Here is a 16,523-nt window from a genome sequence, read left to right as displayed (position 1 = left end):
CCTTTCTTCTTGATACTGTGGTGGCGTTTAGTTCAGGTAACTCTGTAAGGCTGCTATAATCCTTTCCACGGTTCAACACCCTGTTGGAGATTCACAGACTCCGAGAGCCCACCAGTGTGCTTTTAATAATTAAAGAATGACTGACTCACCTAAAGGACAGTTTGTTTCCTCTCTTCTTTCTCTAGTAGTTCCTTGTTCCCTGAAAAGGAGCCATCATAATGGCTGTGGTGGGGTGGAAGTGGGGGGTTAAGGCCTGTGAGGCTGCCAAGACCTGAAGGCTGCTTACCCCGAGGCCTATTAGACGCCTCGGTGCTGTGCTTCCTTACAAAACATCCCATCCAGTGGCTTCTGGCGACAAGTGGCTTTCATGATTAACAGTCATGCCACCCTCTCAACTGCTAGAAGCGCCCGCAGGCTGTTTTTAGGGTACCCTTTGGGGCACCGAGTATGATACCACTGTGGTTGGCATTAGGGAAAGGAGGCTACACATTTGAGATCTGGAAGCCTGTGGGACTTTGAAGTTCAAGGTCATTCTTAGCTATAGCATTCAAGGCCAACCTGAATTGTGTGAATACATGAGACCCTGTATGTATAGGTGAGCACGTGTGTATGTGCATATATATATATAGTTTCATATATATATATATTAGTTTCATCCTGACTTCTAGGGCTAGAACTTGAGGGTACGTCCCAGGTAGGAAATTCTGTTGTCCTATGGAAATCCTGACTTAATAATAAAACCTACAAAAACTACAAGGGTGCATTGGAATGTGTGATTTTAGAAAAACCTTTATGGGGAACTAGTTACATAGATGGCTATGTGGACTCACCTGTGTTTTAATATGTTCTGTCTTTTTGAAAGTACTGGGGGGGTTGGGGATTTAGCTCAGTGGTAGAGCGCTTGCCTAGGAAGCGCAAGGCCCTGGGTTCGGTCCCCAGCTCCGAAAAAAAAAGAAAGTACTGGGGATTATACACGGGCTAGGCGAGGGCACTACTCCACTACTGTATTTCTCCTTTTTTTAACATCGTAAGCTTAAAGGGTGGGAGTAAAAATAACTCTTCCTACTTTGAAATCAGAGGACAAAGAGAGTACCAGGTAATACAAGAATGGGGTTAGAGTAGACCTGGGGTGCAGCACCCTTGGTAGAGTGCTTGTCTGGTGTGCACAAAACCCTGGGTTTCGTCTCTGGCACTGAATAAAAGCAAACGTGCATGCCCCTCTCTTAGAATGGGGACGTAAGAGGTGGTCCTTAGCTGCATCATTAAGTTGGAAGCTTGTACTATGTGAGAGCTGGTCTGACAAGTAGTGAAGGTCCCTTGCAGAGACACCCAGGTTTTTTTTTTTTTTTTTTTTTAAAGATTTATTTATTTATTATATATAAGTACACTGTAGCTGTCTTCAGATACACCAGAAGAGGGCATCGGATCTCTTTACAGATGGTTGTGAGCCACCATGTGGTTGCTGGGAATTGAACTCATGACCTCTGGAAGAGCAGTCGGGTGCTCTTAACCGCTGAGCCATCTCTCCAGCCCCCGACACCCAGGTTTTGTTCCCAGAAACCACTTGGGTAACAAAGAATGGAGCTTGAGGCACACCTGTCTGTTTTTTGTTTTGTTTTGTTTTTTGTTTTTTTTACTTGATTATTTGTTTCACATCATGCACTCCAGTCTTACACTGCTCATTTCCCTGTCCCCTCATATTCACCCTTGCTACCTCCCCCACCCCCCAAAAAAACACAACAAAGAAAACCGTATACTTGGAAGCTATAGCATGTCAGTGTGTCCCATAGTATATGCCTTTGTCTGCACCTATTCACTTGTGAATATTCATTGCAATGAGTCACTGATCTGGTTGGAGATCTCTGGTTTCTGACATGATCATGGAGACTCCTCCCAGCTACCCTGTTGTTGCCCTGGGTCCTGGAGATTCTGAGGCTTTGGAGCAGGAGAACTGGTCCTTCCACGTGTTCCAGCTGTTAGTGGGATGGGCCTGGGTAGCTGAGCTACCCAATGTAGACTTTTTATAGGAAAACCAGGTTCACATGTTAAAGGGCAGAGAGGGGAGCAGTTGGCAAGGTATTATCAGATAACCTTTAAGCTGATTGGTCCCGAGTAAGGTGGATGGGTGAACATTATATTATAACGTTTTGACTTATTAGTAGCATTCTTTGGTATCAGCCACAAAAACCATAGTGAGCCCATACCTAAGTGTAGGAAGGGATGCCTGGTGGTCAACTCTGACTCAAGCTGTTTTAGACGTAATGGTTCATATTGACCTTTGACTTGATGGGTCCTATGTAAAGTTCTGTGGAATTTTTTTTTTAAGATTTATTTATTATATATAAGCACACTGTAGCTGTCTTCAGACACACCAGAAGAGAGCACCAGATCTCATTATAGATGGTTGTGAGCCATCATGTGGTTGCTGGGAATTCAGGACCTCTGGAAGAGCAATCAGGCTCTCAACCTCTGAGCCATCTCTCTAGCCCACAAGGACTTTTTTTTAAGGTATTTTTTTTTGTTTTGTTTTTTTGTTTTTTGAGACAGGGTTTCCCTGTGTAACTCTTGGAACTTGCTTTGTAGACCAGGCTGGCCTTGAAACTCACAGAAGTCTGCCTGCCTCTGCCTCCCAATTGCTGGGATTTAAAGGTGTGGCCTACCATGTCCTGCTTCCAAGGTTTTTTGTTTGTTGTTTGTTTTAGTTTTTAAGGTGTCTGGTGTACCTTTGACTGGCCTGAAGCTTGTTATGTCAACCAGGCTGACCTTGAAGTCACACACCTCTGCCACTGAGATTAAAAGTGTTCCCTACCACACCCTGTCCCTCATTACTTTTTTTTTTTTTTTTTTTTTTTTGGGTTCTTTTTTTCGGAGCTGGGGACCGAACCCAGGGCCTTGTGCTTCCTAGGCAAGCGCTCTACCACTGAGCTAAATCCCCAACCCCATTACTTTTTTTTTAAGCTCATGATTTTGTATTGGATTTCATTCACAGCTACCCTGGGACACATGTAATTCCAGTTCCAGGGGATCTGATGCCTCCGACCTCAGGCACCCATACAACATGCATATACCTACACTTAAGACCCACAAAATTAAAAATAACAGACAACCTAGTCTCAAGGATTTTTTTTTTTTAATGCAAGAAATGATATGGATACATTGGGCAAGTTTGCTCACACCTGTGAACCCAACATTTGAGAACTAGAAAGATTCAAGACTACAACTGCAATTCAAGGCCTGTCAAAGTTATCTAAAGCTCTCAAAAACACTGGCACGGGAGGGACTGGAGAGATGGTTCAGGGGTTAGGGGCACTGCCTTAGAGCAGAGAATGGTAGAAGAAACCTCTAGGGGGTTGGGGATTTAGCTCAGTGGTAGAGCACTTGCCTAGCATGCGCAAGGTCCTGGGTTCAGTCCCCAGCTCCGAAAAAAAAAAAAAAAAAAGAAACCTAGATGTGTACACTCAACATGTGTGGATACACATAGAAGATTTCAAGCGCCGTAGATCGAGTAATATCGATGGTACCTGGGCGATTAGACCGTGAGGACTTCTGAGGTGTACTGCACCTGCAGTGCGTCATACACATCCTGTAAGGCACTTGTCTTGGTGACTCTTCCGAGACTGCACTGAGCTCTCTTATCACTTATTATCTCATCTAACTGATAAGTGAAGGCCATGTCTACTCCGCACTGATCGAGGACTCCCTTTGACCCCCGGGACACATACTTTAAGCCTTCTCCAGGCTATCTCGCAGTCCAGCGGACAGAAGAGCAACAGTTCCCTGCTTCCTTTTGGGTTGTGTGCCTCTAGGAAAGCAGAGCGTATGCTAGGGAAGGTTCCCGGCCAGGGCAGCATCCCTGCAGTAGTTTAATTACCGGCCCTTAGGGATGCTGACTCGATAGTGAAGCTGGTCTGTGAAACCAGATTCCAGCAGCGTGTGGATTTATGGGGAGAATGTTGATGCCTGGTTGGCTCTGTCAAGAGGCGGCTCCATACATTAACGTAAGAGGAAGTCTTGAGCAGAAGCAGGGTCTCCTGTAGTCCAGGCTGTCTTCTGCTGAGTCTGAAGGTGATCTTGACGACCTCCCAGCTCCACCTCCCACGAGCTGAGATTACAGGTTTGCATCACCCCAACCCCTGGATTTTTATGACTCTAGGTATCCAACATTCTACCAACCACGGCACATTCCCAGCCCAGGGGAGTTGAAGTGGAAACAAGGGTTCTTTGGAAAGTCAGGTGGATGGTGTTTTGCTGGGGCAAATGTGACGAAGTGGACACAGGTGAAAGACTAAGGCAGACTCTGAAGGAACATTTAGCTAAAGCAGACACAGGAAAGAGGATGTTCTGCTAAGGCAAACATGTGAAAGGACACATGATGAAGGATTTTTTGTTAACGACATACATGTGGTGTTGGGGATTTAGCTCAGTGGTAGAGCGCTTGCCTAGCAAGTGCAAGGCCCTTGGTTTGGTCCCCAGCTTCGAAAAAAAAAGAAAAGAAAAAAAAAACATACATGTATTGTCCACTTTACATTTCATAGTTGAGCTGCATTTGTTGGGACTCCATAGAGAGAAACTCAACAAAAAACTTCTGGGGGCTGGAGAGATGGCTCAACTGCTCTTCCAGAGGTCCTGAGTTCAATTCCCAGTAACCACATGGTGGCTCACAGCCATCTGTAATGAGATCTGATTCCCTCTTCTGGTGTGGACAGCTAGAGTGTACTCATATACAAAATAAAAAAATTAAAAAAAAATACTTGTGGTAGTGTGCTGCAGATTTCTTGCTGCTTTCTTGGACTCAGGCTGATTGGCAGAGTGATGTTAGCTAAGACAGATGCATATGCTAAGACAAGACCCGTGGAGGACATATGATATTAGGAGGGTATACATAGGACTCATGGACGGTGACAAGAGGGTGAATTTGGCTTGTTTATAGAGCGACCTGTGCAATGCTTGTGGCTCTCGAGTCTTTGCTGATCTTTGCATCACTGAGAAAGGCACAGTTGAGAACTTCTCCTGGCATTCCTCCCTGGTCCCTCCTGCTGACTTGAGCCAACGCTGAGGCCATGTCACCCCTGTTACTAACCTGACTCAACAGAACTGGACTGCTGGTGTATCCATGAAGTGTTTGCGAGTGGATCGAGCTGCTGCTGCCTGTTAACCTGTGAACTGAATTGCTCATTTCCAAACGGGAGTTGCTCCAAAGGACCTATCTAAACAGGTCCGCTACCTCTGTCTGATGGTGGGCTACAAGGGAGGTTAAAGCGTTTAAGAAATTAAATTAAGAAATTAAAGGGGCTGGGGATTTAGCTCAGTGGTAGAGCGCTTACCTAGGAAGCACAAGGCCCTGGGTTCGGTCCCCAGCTCCAAAAAAAAAAAAAAAAAAAAAAAAAAAAAGAAATTAAAAATAAGGTTTGAGGGGTTGGGGATTTAGCTCAGTGGTAGAGCGCTTGCCTAGGAAGCGCAAGGCCCTCGGTTCGGTCCCCAGCCCCGAAAAAAAAAAAAAAGAACCAAAAAAAAAAAAAAAAATAAGGTTTGAAAAAAAAGTTTCAGGTTTTTTGTTTGTTTTGTGTTTTTGTGCCACAGTCTTGCTATATAGCTCTGACTGTCCTGGAATTCACTACGTCGACTAGGATGGCCTTGCATCCACAGAGAGGGATGCCTCCCAAGGGGAGCTCTAAGGATAGACTATCTACCGGCCTCCAGTTGCCTCTGGGATCTTGGGCCTGACAGCCTTGTTTCCCACTCACTTTGCTTAAGGGATTCCTGGTTTGGTTTAGTCAGCTCCAACCCCAAATAGACTCCACAGGGCCTGCTTTCTGCCCTACAGCTCAATAACTGGCCTGAGAGTTTCCAGCATCAAAGCTTCCCTTGGCTGGGCTTCGTAGGCTATCACTTTGTTCAGATCTTCATAACAATAGTGTAAGACCCTTAAAGTTTCCATTATGTGAATGGGCCCAGGACAGAGCCCAGTGAGTGTAGACAGAGGGTACTTGAGATAACCCTGCACCACCATTAAGGTCCATTCACTTGGTCCTCTGGCAGCCACTGAACTTTTTTCAGAGGGGTTGCGCTGGGGCCGCAGGCCTTTCATTACAAGGGTCTTGGGGTGTCTATGTCTGGGAGGTGAAGTCAAGTATAAAGTCCTTTACTTCATCATACAGTTCTGAAGAAGTGTTGAGGAGGGTGTGGAAGGTAAGGGACACAGTGCTGGGGGACCCACAAACACATATCTCTGTCTTGCTCCCCAACATAAAGAATTCCCAAGGCCTGGGCACCATAGCAACAACTCAGATGCAGTTCCTGCTTGGTCTCTGGAGTTGTGGGTTTCCAGCATTTGCTCAGGAGGAAAGGCTGTTGTTGCCTGTGAGGACCCTGTTGTCTGAGATGTCCAGTGGTGGGTACCTTGTTCACATTCAGATCTACAGTGGATATAAGGCTGACGGGGTCTGAGAAGGGCTTAGAAATATCTGAAGGGTTGGAATTGCCAATCAGAAGCTGGTGAGACAAACAGTGCGAATGGATTTGAGGAGGGGAGATAGTGGTAGCATCGGGCAGAAGAGAGACAAACTTAAGATCAAGAGAAAGCTCACCGAGGGAAGGGCACCTGCCACCCTAGCCCGAGGACCTGAGTTAATCCTGCTTGAGTCCCTAGAGTTCCATCCCCTGGATTCGGGTGATAGAAGGATGGAACCAACACACACACACACACATACACACACACACACACACACACACACACACACACACACACACACACACAAAATGTAATTTTTGTTTCTGGATAACTGAAGACACAAATTTGGGAGGGGATGGGAGACAGTATATCTCAGGATTTGGGATTTGTAAACAGGACATCAAACCTAAGAATTTTAGCCTTTTGAAACATTGACTCAGCACTGCCAGAGTGAATAGCTCTCTCCTTTGAATGTGAATGCTGTGTGAGCTTCAGAGCGCCATCCATGCCTAGGAGGATTCTCTTGGCATGCTATATGCCCCGGGGTCTTCTTTCTATAACAGATCAGTTGTCACACGATCTGACTGTATCTTAGTGTCAACAACCCAATAGGGACCATGGCATGTGTCAAAGTGACCGATTGTGCCCCAACAAGCCAGGGTTCAGCTACTCATTATCAATAAAAATAACTAAAAGAGCCAAATTTATAGCAAAAGCAGAACAAGATTTATTCAATGCAGTTACACTGAAAAGAAGGACAAAAAGATCCAGTGATTGCTCCAAGTTCCTCCTCTGGGTCCCGACATGAAGATAGAGTTTAAATAGAAGGCAAGAAATATGCATAACTAGCCAGTCTGGCCAAGGTGCGGTCTCCCTGCCCACTACTGTCTTAGCTCCAATCTCTCCTGCATCTGGTAAATTAGTAAAACTAGACGTTGTTTGGCAACCAACGATGGCTAACCCACTTGAGAAGGGACTTCTTGCCTACAGGAATCCTGTCATCAAAGATAAACAAGATTGGGACAAAGTAGAAAGTCAGTTAAGTTGCCTAGACAATACTTGGAGTTGTAGCAGATTTCTAGCTTCTCTTAAAAGTTTGCAAGATTTAACCAGGAGTAGTGGCACACACCTTTAATCCCAGCCCTGGGGAGGCAGAGGCAGATAGATCTCTGTGAGCTCAACGCTAGTGTGCTCTACAAAGCTGTCCCAGGGCAGTTATACAGAGAAATTCTGTCTCAAAAAAAAAAAAGCAAATAAAAACCCAAAAGAGCAAGATTTAAAGATTTGATGCCTTAATTCTCTCATAGCAATAAGATGGAGAGATGGAGTTATATGTTTCTGCCCTCAGACAGAGCACAGGGCTCCAGTTCCACTTCCCACTGCTGTTACCAACCAAGGATCATTTGTCATTGATCACATGCCTTCATAGTCTCTTATAGTGATCCTGTTCTCATTGGAAGTGAGAAATAATTGGAAACTTGTGGAAGGAATCTGACTTTACCTGCCTAAGAGACTGGAAAGATGATACCACCGAGAAACAAGAACACACGGGTGGCTGGAGGTGTAGCTCAGTGATAAAGCATGTGTTAGCCTATGGCGCCCTGGGTTCTAGCCCCAGGATTGCAGGCTAGTTGCCTGATGGCCCTTGAGCATATGAGACCTCAAAGCAGGCCTCATGGTGGCATGAGGAGATGGGTGGGTTGGAAAGGGCGGCCATCAGTGGGTTGGAACGGGTAGCCATCAGTTCCTTCCAATTAGAACTCTGTGAGCATGGTTCTATAAAAAGCCACTATTTGGCTGGACGCAGATCGAGTGCTCAGACAACTCTAATCGAACTGAAACCGATTACATGTGGAATGCCCAGTGGATGGAAGGGGGTGGGTGGAGCAAGTTGGAGTGATTGAATGAGATTGATGAATTGCGGACTCTCTCTCTTTTTTTTTTTTTTTGGTTCTTTTTTTTGGAGCTGGGGACCGAACCCAGGGCCTTGCGCTTCCTAGGTAAGCGCTCTACCACTGAGCTAAATCCCCAGCCCCGCAGACTCTCTTACTAGGGTTTCTATTGCTGTGAAAAGACTCCATGACCACGGCAAGGCAACCCTTTAATTGGGGCTGGCTTAAAGTTTCAGAGGTTTAGTCCTCTATCACCATGTCGGGAAACACGGAGGCATGCAGACAGACATGGTGCTGGAGAAGGAGCTGAGGGTTCTACATCTTGATCAGCAGACAGCATGAGGAGACTAATCCACACTAGGCTTAGCTTGAGCACATGAGACATCAAATCTCTCCCCAACAGTGACACACTTCCTGCAACAAGGCCACACCTATGCTAACAAGGCCACACTTCCTAATAGAGCCACTCTCTATGAGGCAAGCATTCATACATGTGAGTCTATGGGGGCCATTCCTATTCAGCCCATCACATGGACTTTGGGAATTTTCTCCAGAAATTGTTAATTCAGAGACACAGCATCTGCCTTATAGCCCAGGCCAGCCTTGAACGCAACAGGAGCCAGCCTCCTGTTTCAGCTTTCTGATTGCTTTGATGCAGATGTCAGCTAATACATCAAAGAACGTTTTTTCTTCAGAGAACTTTTTTCATCCTGTCACAGCATAAGGAAGTCCCTATAGCAGTTTTACAGCTGTTTGCTTGTTTGTTTGTTTGTTTGAAACAAGATCTCACTATGTAGCCCTAGCTGGCCTAGAACTCATAGAGATCTACTTGCTCCTGTCTCTTAAATTCAGGGATTTAAAGGCGTGAACCACTCCGCCAGGCGCTATTATCTTTCTTTTAAGATTTACTTTATGTGCGAGCGTTTGGTCTTCTTGTATGTGCACCCATATATGTACTCCTGGTGTTGCCGAAGTTAGAAGAGTATGTTGGGTCCCCCGAATCTAGAGTTAAACCGGGGGCCTCTCCCAGAGCAACACATGCTCTTAACCTCTGAGCTGTCTCTTCAGCCAGCCATTATGTTTATTATCAGAAAAGAAAACAGTCACGGAGAGATTGGGAGAGTCACCCAAGTTTTGGGGTCACGGCCCACGAGCTTTAACCACTACGTTTTCTTAGGGCGAGGGAAGCAATACTCTTTCTCAAGTGTGACCTTGCTCAAGTAGCACAACAATCAACTGTCATGACAGTGCTGCTGGCACAGTAGCACGAGGAAAAGTCAGTTTATCCGGCCGCTGGCTGCGCAGGCGCAAACCGCTCTGCTTGGTTTCCCTGGTTGCCGCAGGGACAAGGCCGGCGGTCGATTTACGGCGTCGCGCTCTGTAGATGTCGCACCGCGGGCGTCCTTTACGGCAGGCGTCTGCGTCCTCCTTAAGCCGGCGGTCGTGAGCTGCGCCCAGGGACCTGAGAAGGGCATTGCTGAGGTGCGGTAGGCGCTTGCTGTGTCCGGTCAGCCAAGAAGGTTCGCTAGGGATTGCTCCTAGACAAATTTCCTCTCGTGGGTGACCCAGGTCCGGGCGTGTCCTCCTGCCTTCCCTTCATCCCACAACTCGGTCCCCTCCAGCCCTCCAGAGTGATTCCGCCCTCTGCCGGACTCCTGCCTTGGCCTCCTTCCTACCCTGACATCCCGCTCCTTTTTTGTTTTGAGACATGGTTTTTCTGTGTAGCCCTGGCTGAAATTCATTGTATAGACCAAGCTGGCCTTGAACTCAACGTAGAAGCACCTGCCTCTGTCTCCCAAGGGTTGAGATTAAAGGCGTGCGCTCCATACTGATTTTGATCCCCAATCTCCTGAGACCTCTGCTTTCTTCCTGTTGTGCACCTGACTGAGCAGCCGCTCCAGATTGGAACTTCTGTTGTCATTGCCCGTGTGCGCGTGTGTGCGTTTGCGTGCGTGTGTGCGTGCTCGCGCGCGCAATTGTGTGGGTTCTGGGACTTTTATTCTCCCGAGGGCTTCCTGCCCTGAATCCTTCCTCAGGTTTCCGGCGTGGGTCTTTAGTGCTTATGATGAGCTGTTTCCCCTACTTGCCTGTAACACACACAGTAAATGACTAAAAGAACGGAAGGGAACTTTATAAATTAAATTCGCCCCCAAATTTCTGCGTACAGGATGATGTTGGTGTGTGTGGTGTCTTGCTTTCCAGTCTTAAGCACTTTTGTCATTTGGAATTATTTCGTTCTATGTCAACTTTATTTTGTATTTTCCATATGTCCTTTTTGTTTAATGTCTGTCATATTCTACTGAGCACCAGAATCCATCCATTTCTTTATAGTTGTACATGTAAGTTGTTTGAAATTTCCTGATTTTTTTTTAAATTTTAATTTGACTTGTTCATTTATTTTTAGCAGTTAACTGGCGTCTGCTCGATTTTGCTCTCAAAGCAGAAAACCAGTTGGAAAAACATAGAAATAAATAGTCTTACAGTAATGGACAAAATACTTTTTAAAATTTGTTAAGTTTCAGTTATGTGTGGATGAATGACTGTTGCATGTGCGTGTAGCTGCTCCACGAAGCCACAGACACCATATGCCCTGGAAGCTGGAGCTACAGTTAGTTGTAAACCACCCAAAGTGGTTGCTGAGAGTCCAGTGTGAGTTCTCTGCCAGAGCAGCATGCACTTTTAACCTCTAAGCCATCTCTCCAGCCTAGGACAGATGACTACTAGGAAAGGAGAGACAGAAGAGAGTGTCCGAAAAGACATGTCATCTAGGTTGGGATGGAGAGAATGTTTGGAGCAATGTAAATAAATAAATGTGTGCTTATATTACTTCTTATTCCCTCCCCCCCCCTTTTTTTTTAAAGATTTATTTATTATATATAAGTACACTGTAGCTGTCTTCAGACACACCAGAAGAGGGCATCAGATCTCTTTACAGATGGTAGTGAGCCACCATGTGGTTGCTGGGAATTGAACTCAGGACCTCTGGAAGAGCAGTCGGGTGCTCTTAACCGCTGAGCCATCTCTCCAGCCCCCTCCCCCCTTTTTTTTTGGTGGTTGTTTTTTTTTTGGGGGGGGTGTTGGTTTTGCTTTTTTGTTTGAGTCAAAACAATTTTTTCACCCTTGACAAAAATATTCTTATATGTGGAAAAATTAAGGGCTGGAGAGATGGCTCAGCAGTTAAGAGCACTGATTGCTCTTCCAGAGGTCCTGAGTTCAAATCCCAGCAACCACATGGTGGCTCACAGCCATCTGTAATGGGATCTGGTGCCCTCTTCTGGTGTGTCTGAAGACAGCCACAGTGTACTTATGTATAATAAATAAATCTTTTAACAAATGAATTTTAGTTTCTTATTCCATAAGTTTTGTGAAAGCCCCCAAGTAACTCCAGGAGAACCTATCTAATAAAAATGTTTAGTGATCCTAGCACTTGGAAGATGGGACAGGAGAATGAGGAAGTTAAGGCCATCTTTTACTACAGTGTGACTTAAAGGTAGCCTGGGCTAGATGAGATGCTACCTCAAAAAACCAAAAAGTTTGGTAAGAAGAAATCTGGGGCCTTGGCCTTCACAGACTCGCTATCTCGTTTTTATCACACTCTCATTTCCTTTGTGTTCGTTTACAGTCATGCCTTTCCTTGATGTGCAGAAAAGGCTGGGCATTAGCCTAGATCGACACTTTATATTCCTAAGTGCTGAGCAGCCTTACAAGAATGCCGCTCGATGCCACGCATTTGAAAAGGAGTGGATAGAATGCGCACATGGGATCGGTGCTACCCGGGCTAAAAAAGAGTGCAAGATAGAGTATGAAGACTTTGAAGAATGCTTTCTTCGGTTCAAAACGGTGAGAAAATAATGGGTGTGGGGGCTAGGCTAAATTACTTCCCTCCCCTCCCTCTTACTCCCTGTTCTGGCCCTGGTGGGGACTGAATCCAGGGCTTTTCACATGCTAGGTAAGTTCTGTCACTGTCACTAAATCCCTAGTCCCCTGGGCCAAATGCAGTTTGTCCAGCTGATCCTTGGGCAGTGGCTGCTCACTTGTGACTGGGAAGACTCCTGGCACTGAGGCAGTTAAGACCCTTTGGATCTGAGGAGGGCCTGTTCTTCCCTCTTCTTAGCCTGTCTTCTGCTATAACCAGAATCGTGTGTCTATTTAGGCCCTTGTCTTTCCAGTTATCTCTAAAGCAAGGATTCACACTGGCTGTGGTTGGCCATTCGTGAAAAGTTTTGCATGGAGCTGGAGAGATGGCTCATGACTCATCAATCAGCAGCATTGGCTGCTCGTCCTGTCTCAGTGACCACAGGGCAGCTCACCACTCCCTGTAACTCCATTCCCCGTGGATCTGACCCCATCTTCTGGCTTCCACACACACCTGGCACACTTGCAGTGCACAGACACAGACATATATGCATTCAAAACATCCATATATGTAACATACTTTTTACAAAATTAAAAAGAAAACTTTGGGGTGGGACCGTTTCACAGTCATCAAGCCCTCATTGGGGAAGCTGTCACTCCCTGTAGATCTAGCACAGTAAACATCCAGTGACCAACTGGATGTGTTTGTGAGGAAGGTGGAGGCATTCATTGATGACATTGCTTTAGGCAAATTTGACCAGAGGTTCAGAGAGGGAAAGTCTTAGCTGAATGAATTACATAACATGTGGGCCCTAATCTTAGAGAAGGAGACATTGGCTGTAGGCCATCATTTTGCCTGTTTCTATGTTGCAGCTACACCTGCAAATACAGTTGTTGTTTGATTGATTAGGTTTTTTGTTTGCTTACTTGCTTCAGATGGTCTCCCTATGCAGCTTTGGCTGTCCTGGAGCTCACTCTATAGAACAGACTGGCCTTGAACTCAGAAATGCCTGCCTCAAGGTCCAGAGTGCTGGGATTCAAGGTGTATACCACTATACCTAGCTAAATTTATTTTATCTCTTGAGTTCAGGGAGAAAAATCTAGATTTCTTTTAAATTTATAGCCAAGTTACCTGGATCAAGAAGTTTTAGCAGGTGAGTGGTGTGGTGGTATCTTTAATCCCATCAGTGCATAGTAAGCTACAGGCTGACAGGGATACAGAGTCAGATCTGTCTCTTTAAAAAAAAGGTTTTTGTTGTTGTTTTTTGATGTTTTGTTTTGTTTTTTCAGTGGAGAAACCAGACTTGGAAGGAATAAGACTCAAACTCAAAATATATTTACAAATACCTTGGCTGTATAGCTAGGCTTTCTCTGACTTGATATGACTTAGCAGATCCCATTATTCTAGCCTGTACTCTGCCACGTGGCTGGTTGCCTGTGCTCAGGCACCATGCCCTCATCTCCTCACATCTTCCCAGTGCATCTCCTGCCTGGCTCTATCCCACAATTCTTTCTGCCTTCTGGATGGCCCACCTTCTATTTCCTGGCTAAGCCATAAGCCATAGACTTTTAAATTGACAGGTGATCCATCCATACAATACACAAGATATTCTCTGTATAACTGCCTTCACTGGGTGAGCAGTGGTTCATGGTCAAGGTTACAGGACAACTTTGTGGAGTTGATTCTCTCCTTCTATCATGTGGGTCTGAGGAATTGAACTTTGGACTTCAGGATTACATGGGCAAGGTCCTTTACCCAGTGAGCTAGCTCACAAGCCCACAAATGTATCTCTTAGTAGTATTACAATTACCCATTTTCTTATTTATACTGAGAATATCCTAATTATTAGCTTTCAAGTGTGTATTTTTATATATGTTAGAATTCTGAGTCAGATGTAGTGGTATATGCCTTTAATTCCAGCATTCTGGAGGCAAGGGTAGACCTCTAAATTTGAGGCCAGCCTGGTAAACAGAGTGAGCTCCAGGACAGCCTACACTACACAGAGAAACCCTGTCTCAAAAAAATTAATTAATTAATTAATTAATAAGGAGATGATAGAAGGACTGGAGAGATAGCTCAGCGGTTAAGAGCACTGACTACTCTTCCAGAGGTCCTGAGTTCAAATCCCAGCAACCACATGGTGGCTCACAACCATCTGTAATGAGATCTGATGCCCTCTTCTGGTGTGTCTGAAGGCAGCTACAGTGTACTTATATATAATAAATAAATAAATCTTAAAAAAAAAGTTTCAGGGGTTGGGGATTTAGTTCAGTGGTAGAGCGCTTGCCTAGCAAGCGCAAGGCCCTGGGTTCGCGGTCCCCAGCTCCGAAAAAAAGAAAAAAAAAGTTTCAAAGAGATTTCCAGTTGATTCTTTTGTTTTTTCAATTAGTTCTTTAAAGATTAATTTAGTGGACTAGAGGTTGGCTCAGCAGTTAAGAGCACTTTCTGCTCTCTCAGAGGATCTGAATTCAATTCCCAGTAAGTGTGCCAAGTGGCTACAGCCATCCCTCAGTTCTCAGATCTGATGCCCTCTTTTCAACTTCTGTGGTTGCTCGCTCTTGCGCAAGTGAACACACACACACACACACACACACACACACACACACACACACAAAATCTTTTGGAAAAAGGATACACTTTAGGTCCAGGCAGCATTTACCTCACTGTACAAAGCTTTGGGTTAAGGTCCCAGCACAAGGATTTTATTTGACTTTTGAGTTCTCTTTGGAATTGGCTCTGTAGACCAGGCTGAACTCACTCGCAGAGATTCTCCTGCCTCTGTCTGCCTCCTGAGTGCTGGGTTAAAGGCATGTACTACTGTTCCCAGCTGGGAAGTTTTAAAAACAGAAGAAACAAAGGAGAGCCACAGACTCGAGCTCTCACTTTCTGGGTCCTGTTTCCCTTTGCCTTAATGCCATTCTTATCCTCGACAGATAAGGCGGATGCATGAAATCAAGAAACAGCGGGAGAAGCTGATGAAAGAGGGGAAGTACACCCCTCCGCCTCACCATTTGGGCAAGGAGGAGCCCAGGCCCTGAGCAGAGCAGCTAGAAGCTGCTCTCCATGCTCTGTTTTCCGCTGGAGAGAATGTTTAAGGGAAGCACCTTCATCAAGTATGTACAAATAAAGAATTACTCAACCTAGAAACTTAGTCTGTTTTCTTTTGGGCATGTTTTTCAGGGCTGAAAGGTTGTCCTAGTTGCCTCTCCTGATGAATGCCTGGAGAACTGAAGCCCAAACTGGCTAGGGGGATGGTGACTCTAGGCAGCCAGCATTAGAGTGCAATTTGCATAACAAGGCTCATTTTTATTATCCTACATCCTTTGATAACAGCCTTAGGAGTTTGTAGTTCAGTGACCACTGTTTCATAGGGCAGTCTGTTCAAGGTTATTTCAATGCAGAAGACGTTACTCATCTTCAGAGAACTCTTTGAGGTGTGGGAACATCCTTTGAGGAAGGTCACAGTTATTCCTGTGTTCCTTCTACAAATTCCCTTCTTGAGAAGTAGCATAAGTTCTCCTAAGCCTGTCACAAGTGCACCGTGTCTCCCATAAGCTTACTCCAGCGTTGTGGGGAGGACCAACGAGGCAGGGAGGGTTACCCTGTAGACAGGTGTCCTGCTCCTGAGTCTCCTGAGTACTGGGATTATAAGCAGAAGCCGCAGTGCCCTACTCACAATTATTTTTAATAAGTTCTTTTAGTTGATTTAATTTATTTTGGGCACATGTGTGGGCATGCAGGTGTAGTATGGAGTGCAGAGGGCAGCCTGTATTGATTGGTTCTCTCCTTCCACTATGTGGGTCCAAGGGATCAAACACAGGTCTTGAGGCTTGATGATAGGCACTTTTAGCTCTCCTCTGGGCCATTTCAGTGCCCACAGTTATTCTGTGCATTTAGAAATGCCTGACCTTATACATTAAAAGTTAATATTAAAAATATTATTTTCTAAAGGCCTGCGTATATGAGATACTTCAATCATGTTAACTTATTTAAGAGAGCAAGCAGAATGTTCTCTTAGAGACTGTCTCCAAAAAAAAAAAAGTCCCAAATTCCTGTACAGGAGTTTTATTCTTATTTGAAATAGTTTCTCTGTTTAACCCTGCTTATACTGAACCTTGCTGTGTAGACCATGTTAGTCTAAAACTCACAGATCCACCTACCTGTGCCCTCTGAGTAGTAGTTAAAACCTTGCCCAGCACACACTGGTTCATTTCCAGCTCCATGTGATGGCTCACTGCCACCTCTAATGCCAGGGGATCCAATGTTCTAGAGTCAGCACTGAGCACACATGAAGTACACACATATACATACAAGCAAAACATGC

The 16,523-nt window shown here is 45.3% G+C and overlaps 1 protein-coding gene across 3 annotated transcripts; it reads left to right on the top strand.

Moving 5' to 3' along the window:
- The first annotated feature begins 9,621 nt into the window (after positions 1 to 9,621).
- Ndufs5 (NADH:ubiquinone oxidoreductase subunit S5) lies at positions 9,622 to 15,346 on the top strand. Of its 3 annotated transcripts, none has more exons than XM_006238827.5 (3): positions 9,622 to 9,825; positions 11,966 to 12,183; positions 15,133 to 15,346. In XM_006238827.5, exons 2-3 carry the CDS (start codon positions 11,968 to 11,970, stop codon positions 15,235 to 15,237), a joined length of 321 nt encoding a protein of 106 aa, XP_006238889.1. In that variant the 5' UTR covers positions 9,622 to 9,825; positions 11,966 to 11,967; the 3' UTR covers positions 15,238 to 15,346. The 3 variants fall into 3 exon arrangements, with proteins under 3 accessions (XP_006238889.1, XP_006238890.1, NP_001025223.1); XM_006238828.5 differs by having other exon boundaries at positions 9,740 to 9,912; NM_001030052.1 differs by having other exon boundaries at positions 9,772 to 9,863.
- Positions 15,347 to 16,523: the final 1,177 nt, after the last annotated feature.

Source organism: Rattus norvegicus, chromosome 5 (assembly GCF_036323735.1).
Source record: "Rattus norvegicus strain BN/NHsdMcwi chromosome 5, GRCr8, whole genome shotgun sequence".
NCBI classification, from domain to species: domain Eukaryota; kingdom Metazoa; phylum Chordata; class Mammalia; order Rodentia; family Muridae; genus Rattus; species Rattus norvegicus.
This window is presented reverse-complemented; position numbering and strand designations above follow the sequence as displayed.